At 43.8% G+C, this 15,050-nt stretch overlaps 2 protein-coding genes across 2 annotated transcripts; one reads left to right on the top strand and one right to left on the bottom strand.

The window, feature by feature from the left end:
- The first annotated feature begins 5,451 nt into the window (after window positions 1–5,451).
- On the top strand, window positions 5,452–10,542 carry LOC310789852 (ubiquitin-conjugating enzyme E2 A). Its single transcript, XM_083651551.1, has 6 exons — window positions 5,452–5,606; window positions 6,280–6,360; window positions 6,583–6,608; window positions 8,763–8,852; window positions 9,035–9,123; window positions 9,458–10,542. The coding sequence occupies exons 1-6, from the start codon at window positions 5,563–5,565 to the stop codon at window positions 9,584–9,586; spliced, it is 459 nt and encodes a 152-aa protein (XP_083507677.1). The 5' UTR covers window positions 5,452–5,562; the 3' UTR covers window positions 9,587–10,542.
- Window positions 10,543–10,620: 78 nt separating this feature from the next.
- Window positions 10,621–14,662, bottom strand: nkrf (NFKB repressing factor). Its single transcript, XM_083651548.1, has 3 exons — window positions 14,327–14,662; window positions 13,811–13,935; window positions 10,621–13,671 (listed from the first exon to the last, which is right to left on the bottom strand). Exons 2-3 carry the CDS (start codon window positions 13,899–13,901, stop codon window positions 11,324–11,326), a joined length of 2,439 nt encoding a protein of 812 aa, XP_083507674.1. The 5' UTR covers window positions 13,902–13,935; window positions 14,327–14,662; the 3' UTR covers window positions 10,621–11,323.
- Between the last annotated feature and the right edge of the window lie 388 nt (window positions 14,663–15,050).

The following is a 15,050-nucleotide window of genomic DNA, read 5'->3' on the forward strand; positions in this document are numbered from 1 at the left end:
AAGTTGTGGACCGGTTGTCAATTTTAATGGTTTTAGTTACATATATATTTACTCACCAGGTGGCGACAAAGGGTAAATAACAGCCTTTTGTGTTGTACTGTATGTAGCCTATACAGTATTTATGTTTTTGTTTTAACTACAAACATAAATAAACGTCAACTTGAAACTATGTTTTAACTACCACACACAGCCTATAATATTATAGCCTATGTTTATTTATTATTATTATTATTATTTATTTTTTTACCGGCTCGCGGCCCGGTACCAAATGCATTGCGGCCCGGTACCGGTCCGCGGCCTGGTGGTTGGGGACCACTGCTATAGATCACCTCACTTGAACACCGACTTGCAAAAGAAAGCTGTTCTTGTATTCCCTTGCCTGTCTCTTGCAAGGCCACTATGAAAGCTATTGGGCCATTGTGAGGCTGTAGTGGTGCTTTCTAAACAGCATCAGAGCGCAGTCCTTCTTCTTGTGCAGTCAAATCAATATCCCAGAAGTCCATTAAGGCAGACAGGCACTGGAAGATCCTACGCAAGGCGAGTGTCTCACAGTCTGAGGTCTGAAACACTGACAGACAGGAGGAGCCCTCACAATGCAGCAGCACAGCTCTCCATTGTCTGTGCTCATCGTCACACTCCTCATCAGCTGCTCAGACTGCTGATGGTGACATCACCGCCGTCACACGATAAGTGCCAGGAATTTCATTCGCCACCACGTCCACGCTCTTCTATTCCCGCTGTGCAAACACACGCCGGTCGACTGCGACCATTTGCCCATTTTCTTTCTGTGCCATATATATATAAATCTAGGCTCTGTCTTTCAATGCTCCTCTTGTGGGGAAAACACCCAAAGACAGTATAGATTTGTAGTGCATATAACTGTCAAAACAGGGAGAGATAGAGGGGCAAACAAAAAGTATTTGGGCAGAAGCGTGAGGGGATGTTTTCGAATGCAAAGACACATGCAACAAACAAGAGAACTCCACACTGCAGGCAAAGTATATTTAGGAGGTCTTGTTGTAGATAATTGGTTTCAGTGGATTGTATCCAATTATCTGCCAGCAGCCTCTGGGATGGGAAGGCTGTGGGGGGGGGGGGGAAGGGGGGGGTCAGCTGGGTCCAGCTGGTCCTGTCTCTCTAGTGGAGTGGACATGCTCCTGCCTCTAGTGGGGTGAACATGGTCCTGTGTAGTGGGGTGGACATGGTCCTGTCTCTCGTGGGGTCGGTCCAGCTGGTCCTGTCTCTAGTGGGGTCAGTCCAGCTGGTCCTGTCTCTCGTGGGGTGAACATGGTCCTGTGTAGTGGGGTGGACATGGTCCTGTCTCTCGTGGGGTCGGTCCAGCTGGTCCTGTCTCTCGTGGGGTGGACATGGTCCTGTGTAGTGGGGTGAACATGGTCTGTGTGTAGTGGGGTGGACATGGTCCTATCTCTAGTGTGGTGGACATGGTCCTGTCTCTAGTGTGGTGGACATGGTCCTGTCTCTAGTGTGGTGGACATGGTCCTGTCTCTAGTGTGGTGGACATGGTCCTGTCTCTAGTGGGGTGGACATGGTCCTGTCTCTAGTGGGGTGGACATGGTCCTGTCTCTAGTGTGGTGGACATGGTCCTGTCTCTTGTGGGGTGGACATGGTCCTGTCTCTAGTGTGGTGGACATGGTCCTGTGTAGTGGGGTGGACATGGTCCTGTCTCTAGTGTGGTGGACATGGTCCTGTCTCTTGTGGGGTGGACATGGTCCTGTGTAGTGGGGTGGACATGGTCCTGTCTCTAGTGGGGTCGGTCCAGCTGGTCCTGTCTCTAGTGGGGTCAGTCCAGCTGGTCCTGTCTCTAGTAGGGTCAGTCCAGCTGGTCCTGTCTCTAGTGGGGTCAGTCCAGCTGGTCCTGTCTCTAGTGGGGTCAGTCCAGCTGGTCCTGTCTCTAGTGGGGTCAGTCCAGCTGGTCCTGTCTCTAGTGGGGTCAGTCCAGCTGGTCCTGTCTCTAGTGGGGTCAGTCCAGCTGGTCCTGTCTCTAGTGGGGTGGACAAGCAGAACCTCCAAACTCTTCCCTTTCCTCTCTGCGTCATGCCTCCTTTTCTCTGAAGGGAGCGACCACAGTCAACCAATGACATTCTGTTTGTATGTCCCACGGTACAACAAGCATCTTAGCCCAAAAATGTAAACATCTGGCAAACATTTAGACTGGCCACAGAAGAGGGTTGATCAACTAGTCAAGAAAACACTCGTTCGTGACAGGATTGCAGACATATTTTTGGAGGAGTGAAGAATCGGTATTCATTTATGCTTTGCTCTTCGCTGACATAACAGTCTGGTGAATATTAGAGATCATAAACAACTCGCTCCCAAAGCAAGAAACCACAGAGCAGCCAGAGACTCTAATCCATGATTTGATTAACATGTACAGACTGCAGCTGCTTCATTGACTATGAAGGAGACACTGTGGAGGCACACAATGCTTGTTATGGCTTTTACATCCATAGAGTTTAATTTGAGATTAGGTAGCTGCTAAATGTTGCTGCCTCTTTTACAGTCCTGTAGATTGATTATGTGTTCTGGTACTCATTCTTATTATATCCTGTGTTGTTGATGTCAGTCAGTCTAAACATGAAACATGAAAACATGAAAATGTTCCCATATTCCCAATATGCATACATTTTCCCCATCTTTCCCACAGCATTCCCTTTGGATGTGCTTGGTGGGGCATCACAGATTTAGGTCAGGGCTACAAGATAGGAAGAATGTAACCAATTACTAAAATTGTCACTGTGTGGTTCCCATCTTATAATAAGTCGGTTGTCATAAATTACGAAGTATCTTATACAAATGGATGAGACGTTCATATACCTGTGAGCTGTGTGCTCGAAACGCCACACAAATAACAACCAGCAAAAGTCTAGTTACAGTGCATATACCCCCATAATAGCAACTTTAACATGCTGGTTTTACAGGAGGGCATCCCTGCCACACTAATGGACAAGACATTCACACAGTGTGACACTGTGTTGATTGGACAGTGTCCAGTGGTGTCCAATCAGTGTGCAGTGGTGTCCAATCAACACAGAGAGAGAGAGAGAGAGAGAGAGAGAGAGAGAGAGAAAGAGAGAGGAGAGGGGGGAGAGAGAGAGAGAGAGAGAGAGAGAGAGAGAGAGAGAGAGAGAGAGAGAGAGAGAGAGAGAGAGAGAGAGAGAGAGAGAGAGAGAGAGAGAGAGGGAGCAGACTCCATCCCGTCACATGCCATTCGGCTCAGAGCAGAGCAGTGGGTAATATCCTGGGGGCTTCTCATATCATATGAGTTCAGTCAAGCTGGGTCAGTGGTCACACAATCAACTTTTCACTGTGGCAAAGTGTAGTGACATGCTTAATTCTGTCACATGCAAATCACTAGGCTATATTAAACAAGTTGAACCCATTATCTCATGTGGGTCCTATTGAATATGAGCAGCTATGAGCTTGTAAAAATAACAAAACAAAACTGGATTTCCATAAAAACGCCCTAAAAAGGCATGTTGACAAGCCCCCATCATATTACAACTATAAAGAAACAAGCATTCGTGGTCCGTGGGCAAAAACATGCCTAAAACGGTACTCAGTGGACTTACCCTCGTAGAAGTTGACATCAGTACATTCATTGGCTAAATACATGAAAGTGGCAGTCCTCACGAAACGCGACGGCGTTAAAAGACATTATTAGAGGATAATCCCTGGGGCTTCTTTGTTGTAAAGAGAGATGTACATCATCGCACACTCACCGGCCAAATAGCCTACTACTGTCTCGCTGTGCCTGACACAAGTTGCAGTTTTCCCCTACAGGGCTGATGCGTGGGGAATTCCTAGCAGTCACATTTTCCTGGGAAATGATTGGCCAGCTCCACAGTTTCGCTTAACCAGCTGCGGGCGAGACCAAAGTCAGGAGGACCAAGACCTATTAAGCGTCGAGGGGGTGTGCTTTACACACATTTTAAAACAACAAAGACATACTTATATTAAACATAAACGTCGCGTATTGCTTTTACAAGATGAAGGGTAGGCTATATGCTATAGGCTACATAATTGTTTTGAAGGAGCGTTCAATTGATTTTTATTTTATTTTATTATTATCGTTCATTTTAAATATTAGTCAATGTTATTCTACCAAGGTATTTGAACTGTAGCAAACTGGTTGCTAAGCGACACACTTGATCTTTCTGGTGGCGTATAAATATTTAATCTAACTATTATGCGGTTACAATGAGTTTACTTTGCAACGTTACGAACGCGACTCAAGCCAATCACAGTACCTGAAATAGTTTATTTAACCAACATGTATAATCAGTCGAGCCGTTTGCACAGGAATATAAAAATGGAGACGGACCGGTTTTAACTTTGGTTTACAGTACATTGTCCGGGTGGTACCATGGTATTGGGATGAGAGCATGGATGAACTTGTGCATGTGGCGCATGTGGCAAAAGGGCTTGAGAGTGAGAGAGCAGTTGAGGATACCTACTTGAGGGCGGGGTCTGGAACCGCGGGGTGGGCATGTCTAAACTAAAGTACTGACTGAGCCAAAGCCAAAGAAAACAAGAACCAAAGAAGTGGAGGGAATCTGCTATATGATCTGTCATCAACTGCCAGTTATTATGTCCTGTCAAACTAGAAAATATACCTCCATTCCGAAACTCATCCAAAAAGCTCGTTCCCATACCGGGAGTCGAACCCGGGCCGCCTGGGTGAAAACCAGGAATCCTAACCGCTAGACCATATGGGACAGATGCATTTCCGTGAGCATCCTGACTCTTTTATCCATGATTCGAAAAATTATCCATGATGATTGTAGCATATCAACGTTGTGTATGTGATATTTTAAAATTGTATGTTTGTTTTCCCAATAGCTCATAAAGCTGTAGGAATACGTTAAGATTCATGTTATTTTGCCTAACGTTGCTCTGTGGTATGGCGTGTATTTCACCCCTCTTGGCAGTTAATCCCCATCTAGTGGTCATCCAATAGAACTACACAATAAATACAGGGTGCCTAGCAGAAATACATTTGCCATCGTTGGCTTTGCCTTCACCCTGAAGTACTCACTCTGAATTAACCTGGGTTTAAATGGCACTATTATTACACCAACCAAGACACGAAAAAAATGAATCTGTGAAAGAGAGAAAGAATGGAATCTAGTAGGGTGCTAAACATAATGACGTAATTTTTGCTAGAATGACACACGTTTAGAGACAGGTGTTCTTTTGCGAGAAACATTTTTATTCTAAAATTACATCGTGCCTGAATTCGTTGGTTAAATGAATCCGGTTTATTTGAGTGTATCACATGCAATGTGCTGCTGTTTGTGATTATATGAGAGTATATTTCGCTGCAGTTTAGGTTCAGTCGATGTGAACACCCCTGCCTCCTGTAATGGTACAGCCCATCATTTGAGACCGGTAGAGGCAGCCAAATATTTGACAAACAACTAGCAACCGCGTTAGATAGCTAGCTAGCTAGGTTTTAAAAATAAGACAACCATAAAAAATACATTTACTCAATCCTAACCCACGTACGTTTATGCGCACGACCCAGGTTTCCGTGTGAACAGAATGTCAACTCCAGCAAGACGACGTTTAATGAGAGATTTTAAACGGTAAGCGAAGAAAAAACAAGCGAGAGGTAACGGCTAACGTTAACATTAGCAACCAAAGGTTAGCTTGCTATCGCTAGGCAGCCACGGGCAGTATTTTATGTATGTAAGCATATTTTTATTTTTGCTATAATTTTTCGACATGTTACTGGTGATCCATCCAGGCTGTTGCATCAGATACAACTTTTGTCTCTGTCCTAGCATTAGTTCGTTCATATTCAAGAAACTCACCCACCAGTCTTTCGATTTTTACATTAAAAGCTTCGCTCCATACCTGATTTTTACCCTGATTTATACACGTGCTCTTGGTGTATGTTGATTTATAGTTTAAGTCCATGTGCGGAAGATTGTAGCAAACCATCTTGATGTGAAACATGTAGTTTGCTAGTTTACCAAAGTAATCTGAACTCCAAAGGTTTTGTTTGATAAAAAAAAAGAATGGGTCCATTCTTGTTTTTGTTTTGTTTTTTGTTTATATGTGTGTGTGTGTGTGTGTTTCTGTTTCTGTCTGTTTTCTTTGTAAAACCACACGAAACATTTAGTCTAAACCATCGAGGGTTTAGTGTCTATCAAAGGAACTATTGTTGACTTAGGTGCCATGCTCTGTTTAAAATGACCTTTCATGCCTTGTGATCATGTTAAACTAATCTACGCTGTATTTATTGTGTCTTTCTAGGCTGCAAGAAGACCCCCCTGCTGGAGTTAGTGGGGCCCCATCAGAAAACAATATCATGGTATGGAATGCTGTCATTTTTGGGTAAGTTCATATGAATTGTATGACAGCTATTAGCTGAATGGATTTAATGTGAATAACCATGTTGAAGCACGTACTGATTGTTTCTCAACATTACACTGTAAAGGTAATAAGGCTCTAGTTTGTGTCGACTAGTTCTGCAGGCTTTTTGATAAACTGAGATATGAAAAGTGTACAGAAGGGCAAGTTGATATATTTACCACCTGCCTGTTTCTTCTCGTTTAGACCAGAGGGAACGCCTTTTGAAGATGGTAAGTCCAAAGCTGTGAATGAGCACAACGCTTTACCAAGTTTACCTGTGGCAACAATTTAAGTTAAACTGCTGTAATGCACCTGCTCAGCCATACTATGGCAGTCTGTTGCGAAATGGTCTAGCCTATTCCTAGTGTTATTTTTTGCCATCTGAATATTATGGGTTTTGGAAGTTAGATTATACTGATTGGTAGGGTTGAGGGTTAGCCTCAGGCACTTCTGACAGCTTGCCTTATGGCTCGCTGGGGAAGCGCCCACTTGCCTTAAGCCCCCTTCACATGATAAGCATTGTGCACTTTTCTCAGCGCGAGGTAGAGCAGAGCGCAAATCTGTAGGACAAGAGGCGAGCAGCAACAGCGTGAGCATCTTTTCCTCCTCTGATTGGTTGCGCTCATGAAAGGTCAGCGACAAGTAGGTCAGCGTTGAGATATTTTGAACTCTGGGCGTAGTGCAAAATTGTCAAAATCGAGCTGTGCGCGTTGCTGCCTAGTTGAGTAGCAACACTCTCCCCATAGGAAAACAACGGGACAGCCGGGACACAGAGCTGTTTTATCGTGGATCGTGTGTAGGGGGCTTTAAAGTTTACAGTACTGTCTTCAAACTTGTGGAATCCTGTATCGGGCATTAAACTCAACTTATTTCTGCATTCTGAAGATTTTGGTATGATCAGATGGAACAAATTTAACTTGTCGGAAATCTTAGTCGCTTCAAAAAGTTAGCGTTTATTGTTTTAAAAGACAAAGTTTGACAAAAAACAGCTAGTTGTTTGGGACCTGACACCCGAAGCATGCGCACTGGCATCATTTCGTCGTCTTCTACAGCCCCCGATCGCGATGTTGTGTAGCTCTCTGTAATTTTGACAGCAAAGATAGTCAGAAAGACAGCAGATGTGACACTTTGCTCAAATTGCCAATAACCTTTCGAAAAAGGCCCAAAAGGGTACAATCAGCGGAAACTTTTAACATCCAATAGCCACAGAACCTCTAAATTAGTCTTTCCAGCAGTATCACCAAATGTAGTCTCAACGGCAGACCCCTGAGAGTTCTTCTTAAGCTGATACACTACATTACTGCATGCTGAAGATCTCTCTTTGGGTCTGGGACACTGCTCGCTCCAATCTGATGATGGAATCCTGGTCGGTGATGGGTGGCCACGAATCAGTAACGATTTTAGTGATCATCAGGCACTCCCAACCAACCTGACGCTGTTGATTTTTGAAAATGAACCACAGTCATTGGTGCTACGGCCTGTCAGTCATTCAATTGTCCCCCCTTCAAAACAGCAGCGGGGGCTGCAAAGTGGCACAGACTATTATTAGTATGCGGAGTGCAGGGATTCAACGTAATATTTGAGTCTGGGGAGAGACTACACCAAATTATACCAGTCTGCATGCGTCAGGTGTCGGGTCCCAAAAAACTAGCCGCTAACTTTTTGAAACAACTAGGATTCAGATAAGTTTGTTCCATCTGACCCTACTGAAACCTTCAGAATGCAGAAATAAGTTGAGTTTAATGCAGATACACGATTCATTCCAGAAGTTTAGACAGTAAGGTAAGAGGGCGCTTCCCCCAGCGAGCCATCAGGGAAGCAGTCGGAAGCACCTGAAGGTTAAGATTGAGAGTAGATTGTAGAAAGTGTCTTGATTGTAGAGCAGGTGTGGGTTTGTCTTGCCAGGAAACTACAACAACTAGTATTGATCCAAACCTGTTGCAATGCACGGTTGAACTGGATTTTATGATTTGTAGTGCTGAACAAACTGGACTAATACCATGTTGTCTTACAAGACCATAAGTAGTTCTAGTGGTCCAAGAAGGAATGTCTGTGTTACGTACTGACTTAACTCACTGTCTCCTTCCCCATGCTTGTGAAGTCCCTGATGGACTCATTCTGCACAGTCACTTGTACTTTCTTGAAAGTTTTGTTTTATGGGCACTCCATTTCAATATGAGTCAGTTCACGAAGTATTCACAACTCGGTTACAGCTGGGGACATTTATTTCTTTATTTTATTTTCATAAACTATAGGGGGGGAGAGGTGTTCCTATGTTGATAATGTGATTTAGTGTGAGACCAGCACACCATGCTGCAGTGCTTGGTGTGCTGTTTTTGGCTGTGCATTTCAATTCATGCTGTGCTCTTATTTCTTACCCCTAGGAACCTTCAAACTCACCATTGAATTCACAGAGGAATATCCAAATAAACCTCCAACAGTGCGTTTTGTCTCTAAAATGTTTCATCCAAATGGTAAGTATTTGAGTGCCTGTGGTGTTAATGGTACTGTATAATTGCAGTAATTATCAATTGCTGCAATTGCAGTAATCACATTGTGGTTACATTTGAGCGGTTATTCAACCCTGAAAAGTATATTTTTGTGTGTTTGGTATCAGCTCTAAAAACTGCCTTGTTTTCTCTACGCTCTTTTGCAGTTTATGCAGATGGCAGCATATGCTTAGATATTCTTCAGAATCGTTGGAGTCCGACTTATGATGTCTCTTCAATCTTAACTTCAATACAGGTAATACTAACATTGATTGATGCATATTAACAGCCAGACACAAATTAATAAAAGTACATTGCATGATGAGAAATATGAGTAGAGGGTGTTTTTTATTTTTATTTTTTATGAGAAAGCATTTTTGAATAGTAATCGCATTATCTTATTTTGCATTCTTTCATCTCTTCCGTGCTACATTAAACAATGGAACCAAAATTATTCCTGGGGGGGTAATGGGGTCCCATATTTAATGCATGTGAAAGCTAGAGTCCTCAAATGACATCTGTGATAATACAATTAAAACTACGGTACTAGAAATCCATCCTCACTGCCATTCTTTGTTATTTATTCAAAGTCTTTACTGGATGAGCCAAACCCCAACAGTCCAGCCAACAGCCAAGCAGCCCAACTGTACCAGGAGAACAAGCGCGAGTATGAGAAGAGGGTTTCTGCTATTGTTGAACAGAGCTGGCGTGACTGTTGACACCTGTGACTGTTCACAAAGTATGAACAGTTTCCAACCCGAAATCAGAAGAAACCACCAGATCAAGAAAACAAACCTTATCGCAGAAATAAAATGACACATCTTTAAATCCTCCTCCGTATATTTGTCTGTCCCATAGCTGTTGCGAAGTTTGTATGCTGTTGTGTTGTGGCAGGATGCTGTTGTTGGGCAAAGTGTATGTTTAAGTAAATGTACCTTGTCTGGGTTACTTGCTACATGCCCCGCCTTTTTTCTCTTTTTAACAAAAGGTTAGCCAATCTCTACTATCAGTTGTCACTTTTGTACCAGTCTATTGATTTTAGTTGTTCTCCACCACCAAGTGAATTAATTGGTTGCTATGGTGATGCTTAACAATTAGATATGTTTGCTGTGTGGTTTGCAGTGTAGATCCAAACTGTTCATATTTTTTAAATCATAGCGGTCATCATTTTTTTGCTTGTTTCTATGGGCTCACCCTTTCCCAGCTTTTTTCTTCTTCTGCCTTTTGAGAGGGAATGGTAAGACTAATTATGCGGGCATGGGCATGCATCCCTAATAAGTAGACTCAATGCCTTTGGGGTATGTCAGACTAGAGTATTGGTCATTCTCTCATCTGCACTTACAAGTTATCATGCCTTTGAGTTAGGGTTTTAGAAATGAGTCAACATATATGCCTCTCACAAACATACTGGTTCAAGTGTTTGAGAGACATTTTGTGCCCTTTTCTGGCACAAACCTTTTGTTTCATCATGCACAGAATTTCACGATGTCGACACTGCGGTGAGAGAGAAATTGTGACCAATTTTCAAATCTTTACATATCAGCTGTCATATGTAACATAAGCTGATTATACCGTTTGAACAAGGATGGTGTCTTGCTTTCAGAGTATAAAACTTTGCACTGGTAACCCATGTAACAAACTGTACATTTTCTTCTTGTAAATAAAAGAAATATACATCCAATGTTCTTTTGACTTCTGTGTATCAGAAAGTAAAAAAAAATCGCAACCAAGTGCAGCCAGTTATCGTTTTAATTTATTATTACAGCTGTGAAAAGAAGCAGACAAGTTAACTACCCACATAAACCAATACATCTGACATTTAATAAAGATCACAGCTTACACTTTCCATGTGAAGATAGTTATACTCATGGAGGCAGCTTTGACTTTCAAAATATCTCTAGATGTTGAAGAGCAAGTATTGTGGAATAGACTGGTATGAGCAGATTGTTACTGCCTTCATACTTTCTCTAAACCTTGACTTGTATGTGTTAATTGTCAACAATGTTCACAACGCTAAGAACCAACAAGCAGTGAATACATGTATATTCTGCCAGGTTCCTTTTGTAGCCAAGAAAACACTTAAAAGTGTATTTTTGGTAACAAAAACTTATTTCAGTCATTTTTATAATCAATAAATAACTGAAGCATGATCAGGACATGGTAGCAAAAGCACGCAACACAAGCTTGTGCAAACATTAAACAAATACAGAACCTGTGGAATGGCAGAAGACAAAACAAAGAAACAAAAATTACATTTACTTATTCAAAAGCCCCTGCTCAAGCTAAATGTACTTAAAACTATTTAATGGCCAAGGAATGCAGAAACCACTGTGGTGTTTCCTGAAAGATACCCATGTACAATTGTCACACAAGTATAAACATGACTGTTATACTTCAGTGTTTTTTGTTCTGAAGTCCTAGCCAATGACAGTTTTTTTCAGAGCTCTGCATGCAAATCAGTGAGAGGCCTGAGGTTTCACCAGCTCATATCGTCCCACCTGCCCTTCCTGCAACAGCTGACCAATGAGCTGGTCTTTGTGTACTTTGCGACTGACAATGAGGAAGCGCTGCCCACCAGCTCCATATGACTTGCTTCGTAGGCCGTATTTCTGAGATATCTGATGGATCTGCTTGCGTTCACCATTGTTGAGGTCAGTGGAGAAGCGCAGATCATCCTGTCGTTCTGAACAGGCATAGTTGCGGATGATGTCCTCAATATCACGCTTGCTGAGCTCATTTCCACGTTTGTCCATATCCATGCCCAGACCTTCTCTGGAGAACTGCTCCTTGACCTTGATAGGTTCTGCGATGCCGTCACCATCCCGACCTAAGCCGCCACCTGTCCAGCCCATCTTGCGCAGCAGCTGGTTTCCAATGTTGTCTTCCTTAATCTCCTGCTTTGTGGCCTCCTCACTTGAGCGAGCCTGGATCTGGTAACGGGATATAGCGTCATTGTGACCCTCCTTCCGGAGGTTGGATTTCACCACAGCTTGTGTCTGTCTCAAGGTGGTTAAGGCCTCCTTTGCTGCAATGTGTTTCACACTTTTCTTCATCCCAATTCCTGCTGCTACATACTGTCCCTCCAGGTAAACTTCACACTTCCAGCGATGGTCAGGGAGAACAGAGAACTTGTAATCAGCAGCTACTTTATTAAACTGAGCGGTGTCATTGATGATACAAATAGCATTATCAGAGTTTTCCAGGATAACTAACTCATTCAGGTGCTTCTTCCTGACCCCCTGTTGTCCAAAGCGTCCACTAGAGGGATCTGACTGATAATGTCCTCTGGAGTACTGTGATTGGTGTTGTTGTTGCTCCTGCTGCTGCTGCTGCAGTTGTTGCTGCTGCTGCTGTTGCTGCTCCTGTTGCTGTTGGTTCATGCGAAGTTTCCTTACTGCCTCTTCAGCTGCCAAATGCTTTGAGCTCTTCTTTGTGCCCCTGGCCTGAGCCACCAGCTCATCCTGCAGGTAGACACTACACAGCCAAGCACTGCTGTTGGGGACTACGTCAAACTTGTAGTCAATCTTCATGCGATTAAAGGCGGCAGAATTGTTGAGTATGCAGATGGCGTCGTGGGCATTGTCCACAACCACAAACTCCGTCCAGTGTTTCCGTTTGTCAGGCTCGTACTGGCCCTTTGAGCTGGGAGTTGGCTTATCCTCTGGGTTACGGAGTGCAGGTAAAAAGCCTGGGGTCGGGCTATCCCTCTGACACACCACAATGTCATTGACAATCGCGTGTCTATATCTGCGTTGCACGACACGAACCTCGACCGGTTTCAGGAAGAGTTTAACCGCCTGCTCAGAGGCGCGGTCCCTAGCTCCGTTTTTGCTGCCGGAGTATCCAGTGGCAAGATACACACACTGACATCTCAGCTCACAGGCATAGCCTTCCGGCGGTACTTTTCTGTTCTTCGGGAGGTCAGCTTGAGGAATATCTTTCAGGTTGACATAAATATACTCAGGGTTGGTCTTGCAGTGCTGGATGCTGCGGCTCAACATGAAATTGTAGTTTGGCGACTCACTTCCTGTCATGAACATGGGATCTCTGAAAGAAAGAGCTAATGCATCTCCCACACTGGTGATCAGCCTCTGTTTCTCTGCCAGTGTTGGCTGAGATATAGGAAGAGGAAGAAGTGCTGATGACCCTGATGGAGGGGTGGGGCTGCTCCTGCCTGGGCTGTTGTAGACTCTGCTGAATGGTCTGCTCGACGAAGGCCGGTCCTGATTACCAAAGCCTAAACCTTGATGTCCTGAACCCCAGCCACCTGATCTGCTCCCTCCTCCATAGCCATCGTGCCTGTTGGGCTGAGAATAGGAATCTGAATTCCTCGAGCCGTGGGCTTCATATTTAGCGGTGTAGTCCTCTTGTGTTTTTGTCATAAAGTTTGCGGTGGATCCCCGACCTCCATAGCCTAATCCACTTGTACCACCTCCTGAGGACATCTCTCTGTCTCTATCCCTATCTCTATCCCTATGGGTACGCCAAGAGTCAGACTCAGAACTGTATGATGGCTCTCTTTTAAAAGCAGGTCTTGTGTCAAAAACAGGCCTTGTGGAGGCGGAGCCCTGAGCTCTGCTACTGCTGCTGTAGGATGGGCGTTCAGAGTCCCACTGTCTCGCACCATACGTCTCTCCACTTCTGCGCTCCTTATCGTTTTCCTTATCATTTTGCTTCCTATCATTTCCATTTGCATCAGTGCCAGACCCCCCGCCGCTGCTACCACCGCTGACAAAGTGCACCGGCTCAAACCGCGGTCTGGAACCAAATTTCGAAACAGGCATTTTCCTCATTGGCTCTTCTCCTGCAATAACCAAGACACAGGTAATAGTTAGGAACCCAAAAGGACATCAAATGTGAGTATGAATCTATCATTATCTCAAATGGGACAGCACAACAGAGTACATGTGTTAAAGTGAGATCACAAACTAGATAAAACTCACTGCCATCAGATGAATTAGGTCTCTTTTTTGCTTCAGAACTTGGAATTGGGTCAAACGAGGGCATTTCGCCAATGTCAATCCCTTCCGCCATCACCAGCTCCTTCCAAATTAAAATCGGGCCATACCTGTAATTAAGGCAGAAGGTATTATTAGTCTGACATGAAGGTTGTGGATGAAACATGCATGCATAAACTGTGCAAACAAGAGGACTGTCATATCTGTCCATAATGAGTTCATATTCCAAGTGATCAAAATGCTAAATGTGGACCTTGAATAAAACATAGAAAATAGTCATTATGTTTAACTTCGACACTTAATTTTGCAATTGTATATTTATTTAGTTGTTTCAATTACACAAAAATACATAGATTTCGTGGTGCCCGAACCAGGCCTTGATAGAGTGACGCAGTAGGCCGACAGCCCTACTGGCTGATCCATCTCTTGAGCGGAAATGTGTTTGTCAAGATAAACTGCTATAACATATAGCATGTGCGAAGAACTGCATCACATTCTTACCTCAAGGTGTAACCCTGGGTCCGGCAAAGTAGCCTGTCCTTGAGCTGGCCAATCGACTATACAATTGCTTTTGTGGTCAACCGGCTATTATTAGCATGCTAGCTTACAGCTAGCTACCTAGAGGTTTTACTGGGAAGCTAGCTCTCTCTAGCTAACACCAGCTCCCTTTCAACGGCGACTCGGCAGCCTTTCTATTTACTTTTCTGTATGAATCCGCCTGTACATGGCGAAACCGACGCTAACGTTCACCTGCTGTATGGGAATCACCAAGTCAGATAGTAGCAGTCAAAACGCCCGAGAAGCTACAAATACTCAAATCAACTTTCACGAAGCGTCCATTTTCTGTCCGACTAAACAGAGCACAGTAAAATCATGGCGTCTTGTCACCGCACTGGCCCATGATGCTTTGCAGTCACGGCATCAATGGGCACAGAGCACACACACTCTACACAGGCTCGAGTCCTAAATGTACTGTGCATCCAGTTTTCAGTTCACTTCAGTGATACAAATTACTTAAAATAAAATAAAACGCATTGCATACCACCGCATCATGTAGCCTACCTCCAAGTTGATGAGTCAAGGTTGATGAATCAATCTTGGGTCATCAGAGAACTTCTGCAGGTGACATGAGTTGCATCTGACTCCAGAGTGAACTATTCTGGCATGCATCAGTATTATGAGATCCTACCTGGTGCATAATACTGGACTAGGCACACTTGCATGC

Source organism: Poromitra crassiceps (assembly GCF_964638095.1).
Source record: "Poromitra crassiceps genome assembly, chromosome: 15".
Classification (NCBI taxonomy): Eukaryota; Metazoa; Chordata; class Actinopteri; order Beryciformes; family Melamphaidae; genus Poromitra; species Poromitra crassiceps.

Excerpts from the sequence above, each read along its gene's own strand:
- nkrf (XM_083651548.1), bottom strand. The coding sequence starts at position 13,901 with ATGGCGGAAGGGATTGACATTGGCGAAATGCCCTCGTTTGACCCAATT. Across the intron at positions 13,672-13,810 it reads ACCTAATTCATCTGATGGCA|GAGAAGAGCCAATGAGGAAA; the intron begins GTGAGTTTTATC and ends TGGTTATTGCAG.
- LOC310789852 (XM_083651551.1), top strand. The coding sequence starts at position 5,563 with ATGTCAACTCCAGCAAGACGACGTTTAATGAGAGATTTTAAACG. Across the intron at positions 8,853-9,034 it reads TAAAATGTTTCATCCAAATG|TTTATGCAGATGGCAGCATA; the intron begins GTAAGTATTTGA and ends GCTCTTTTGCAG. Across the intron at positions 9,124-9,457 it reads CAATCTTAACTTCAATACAG|TCTTTACTGGATGAGCCAAA; the intron begins GTAATACTAACA and ends ATTTATTCAAAG.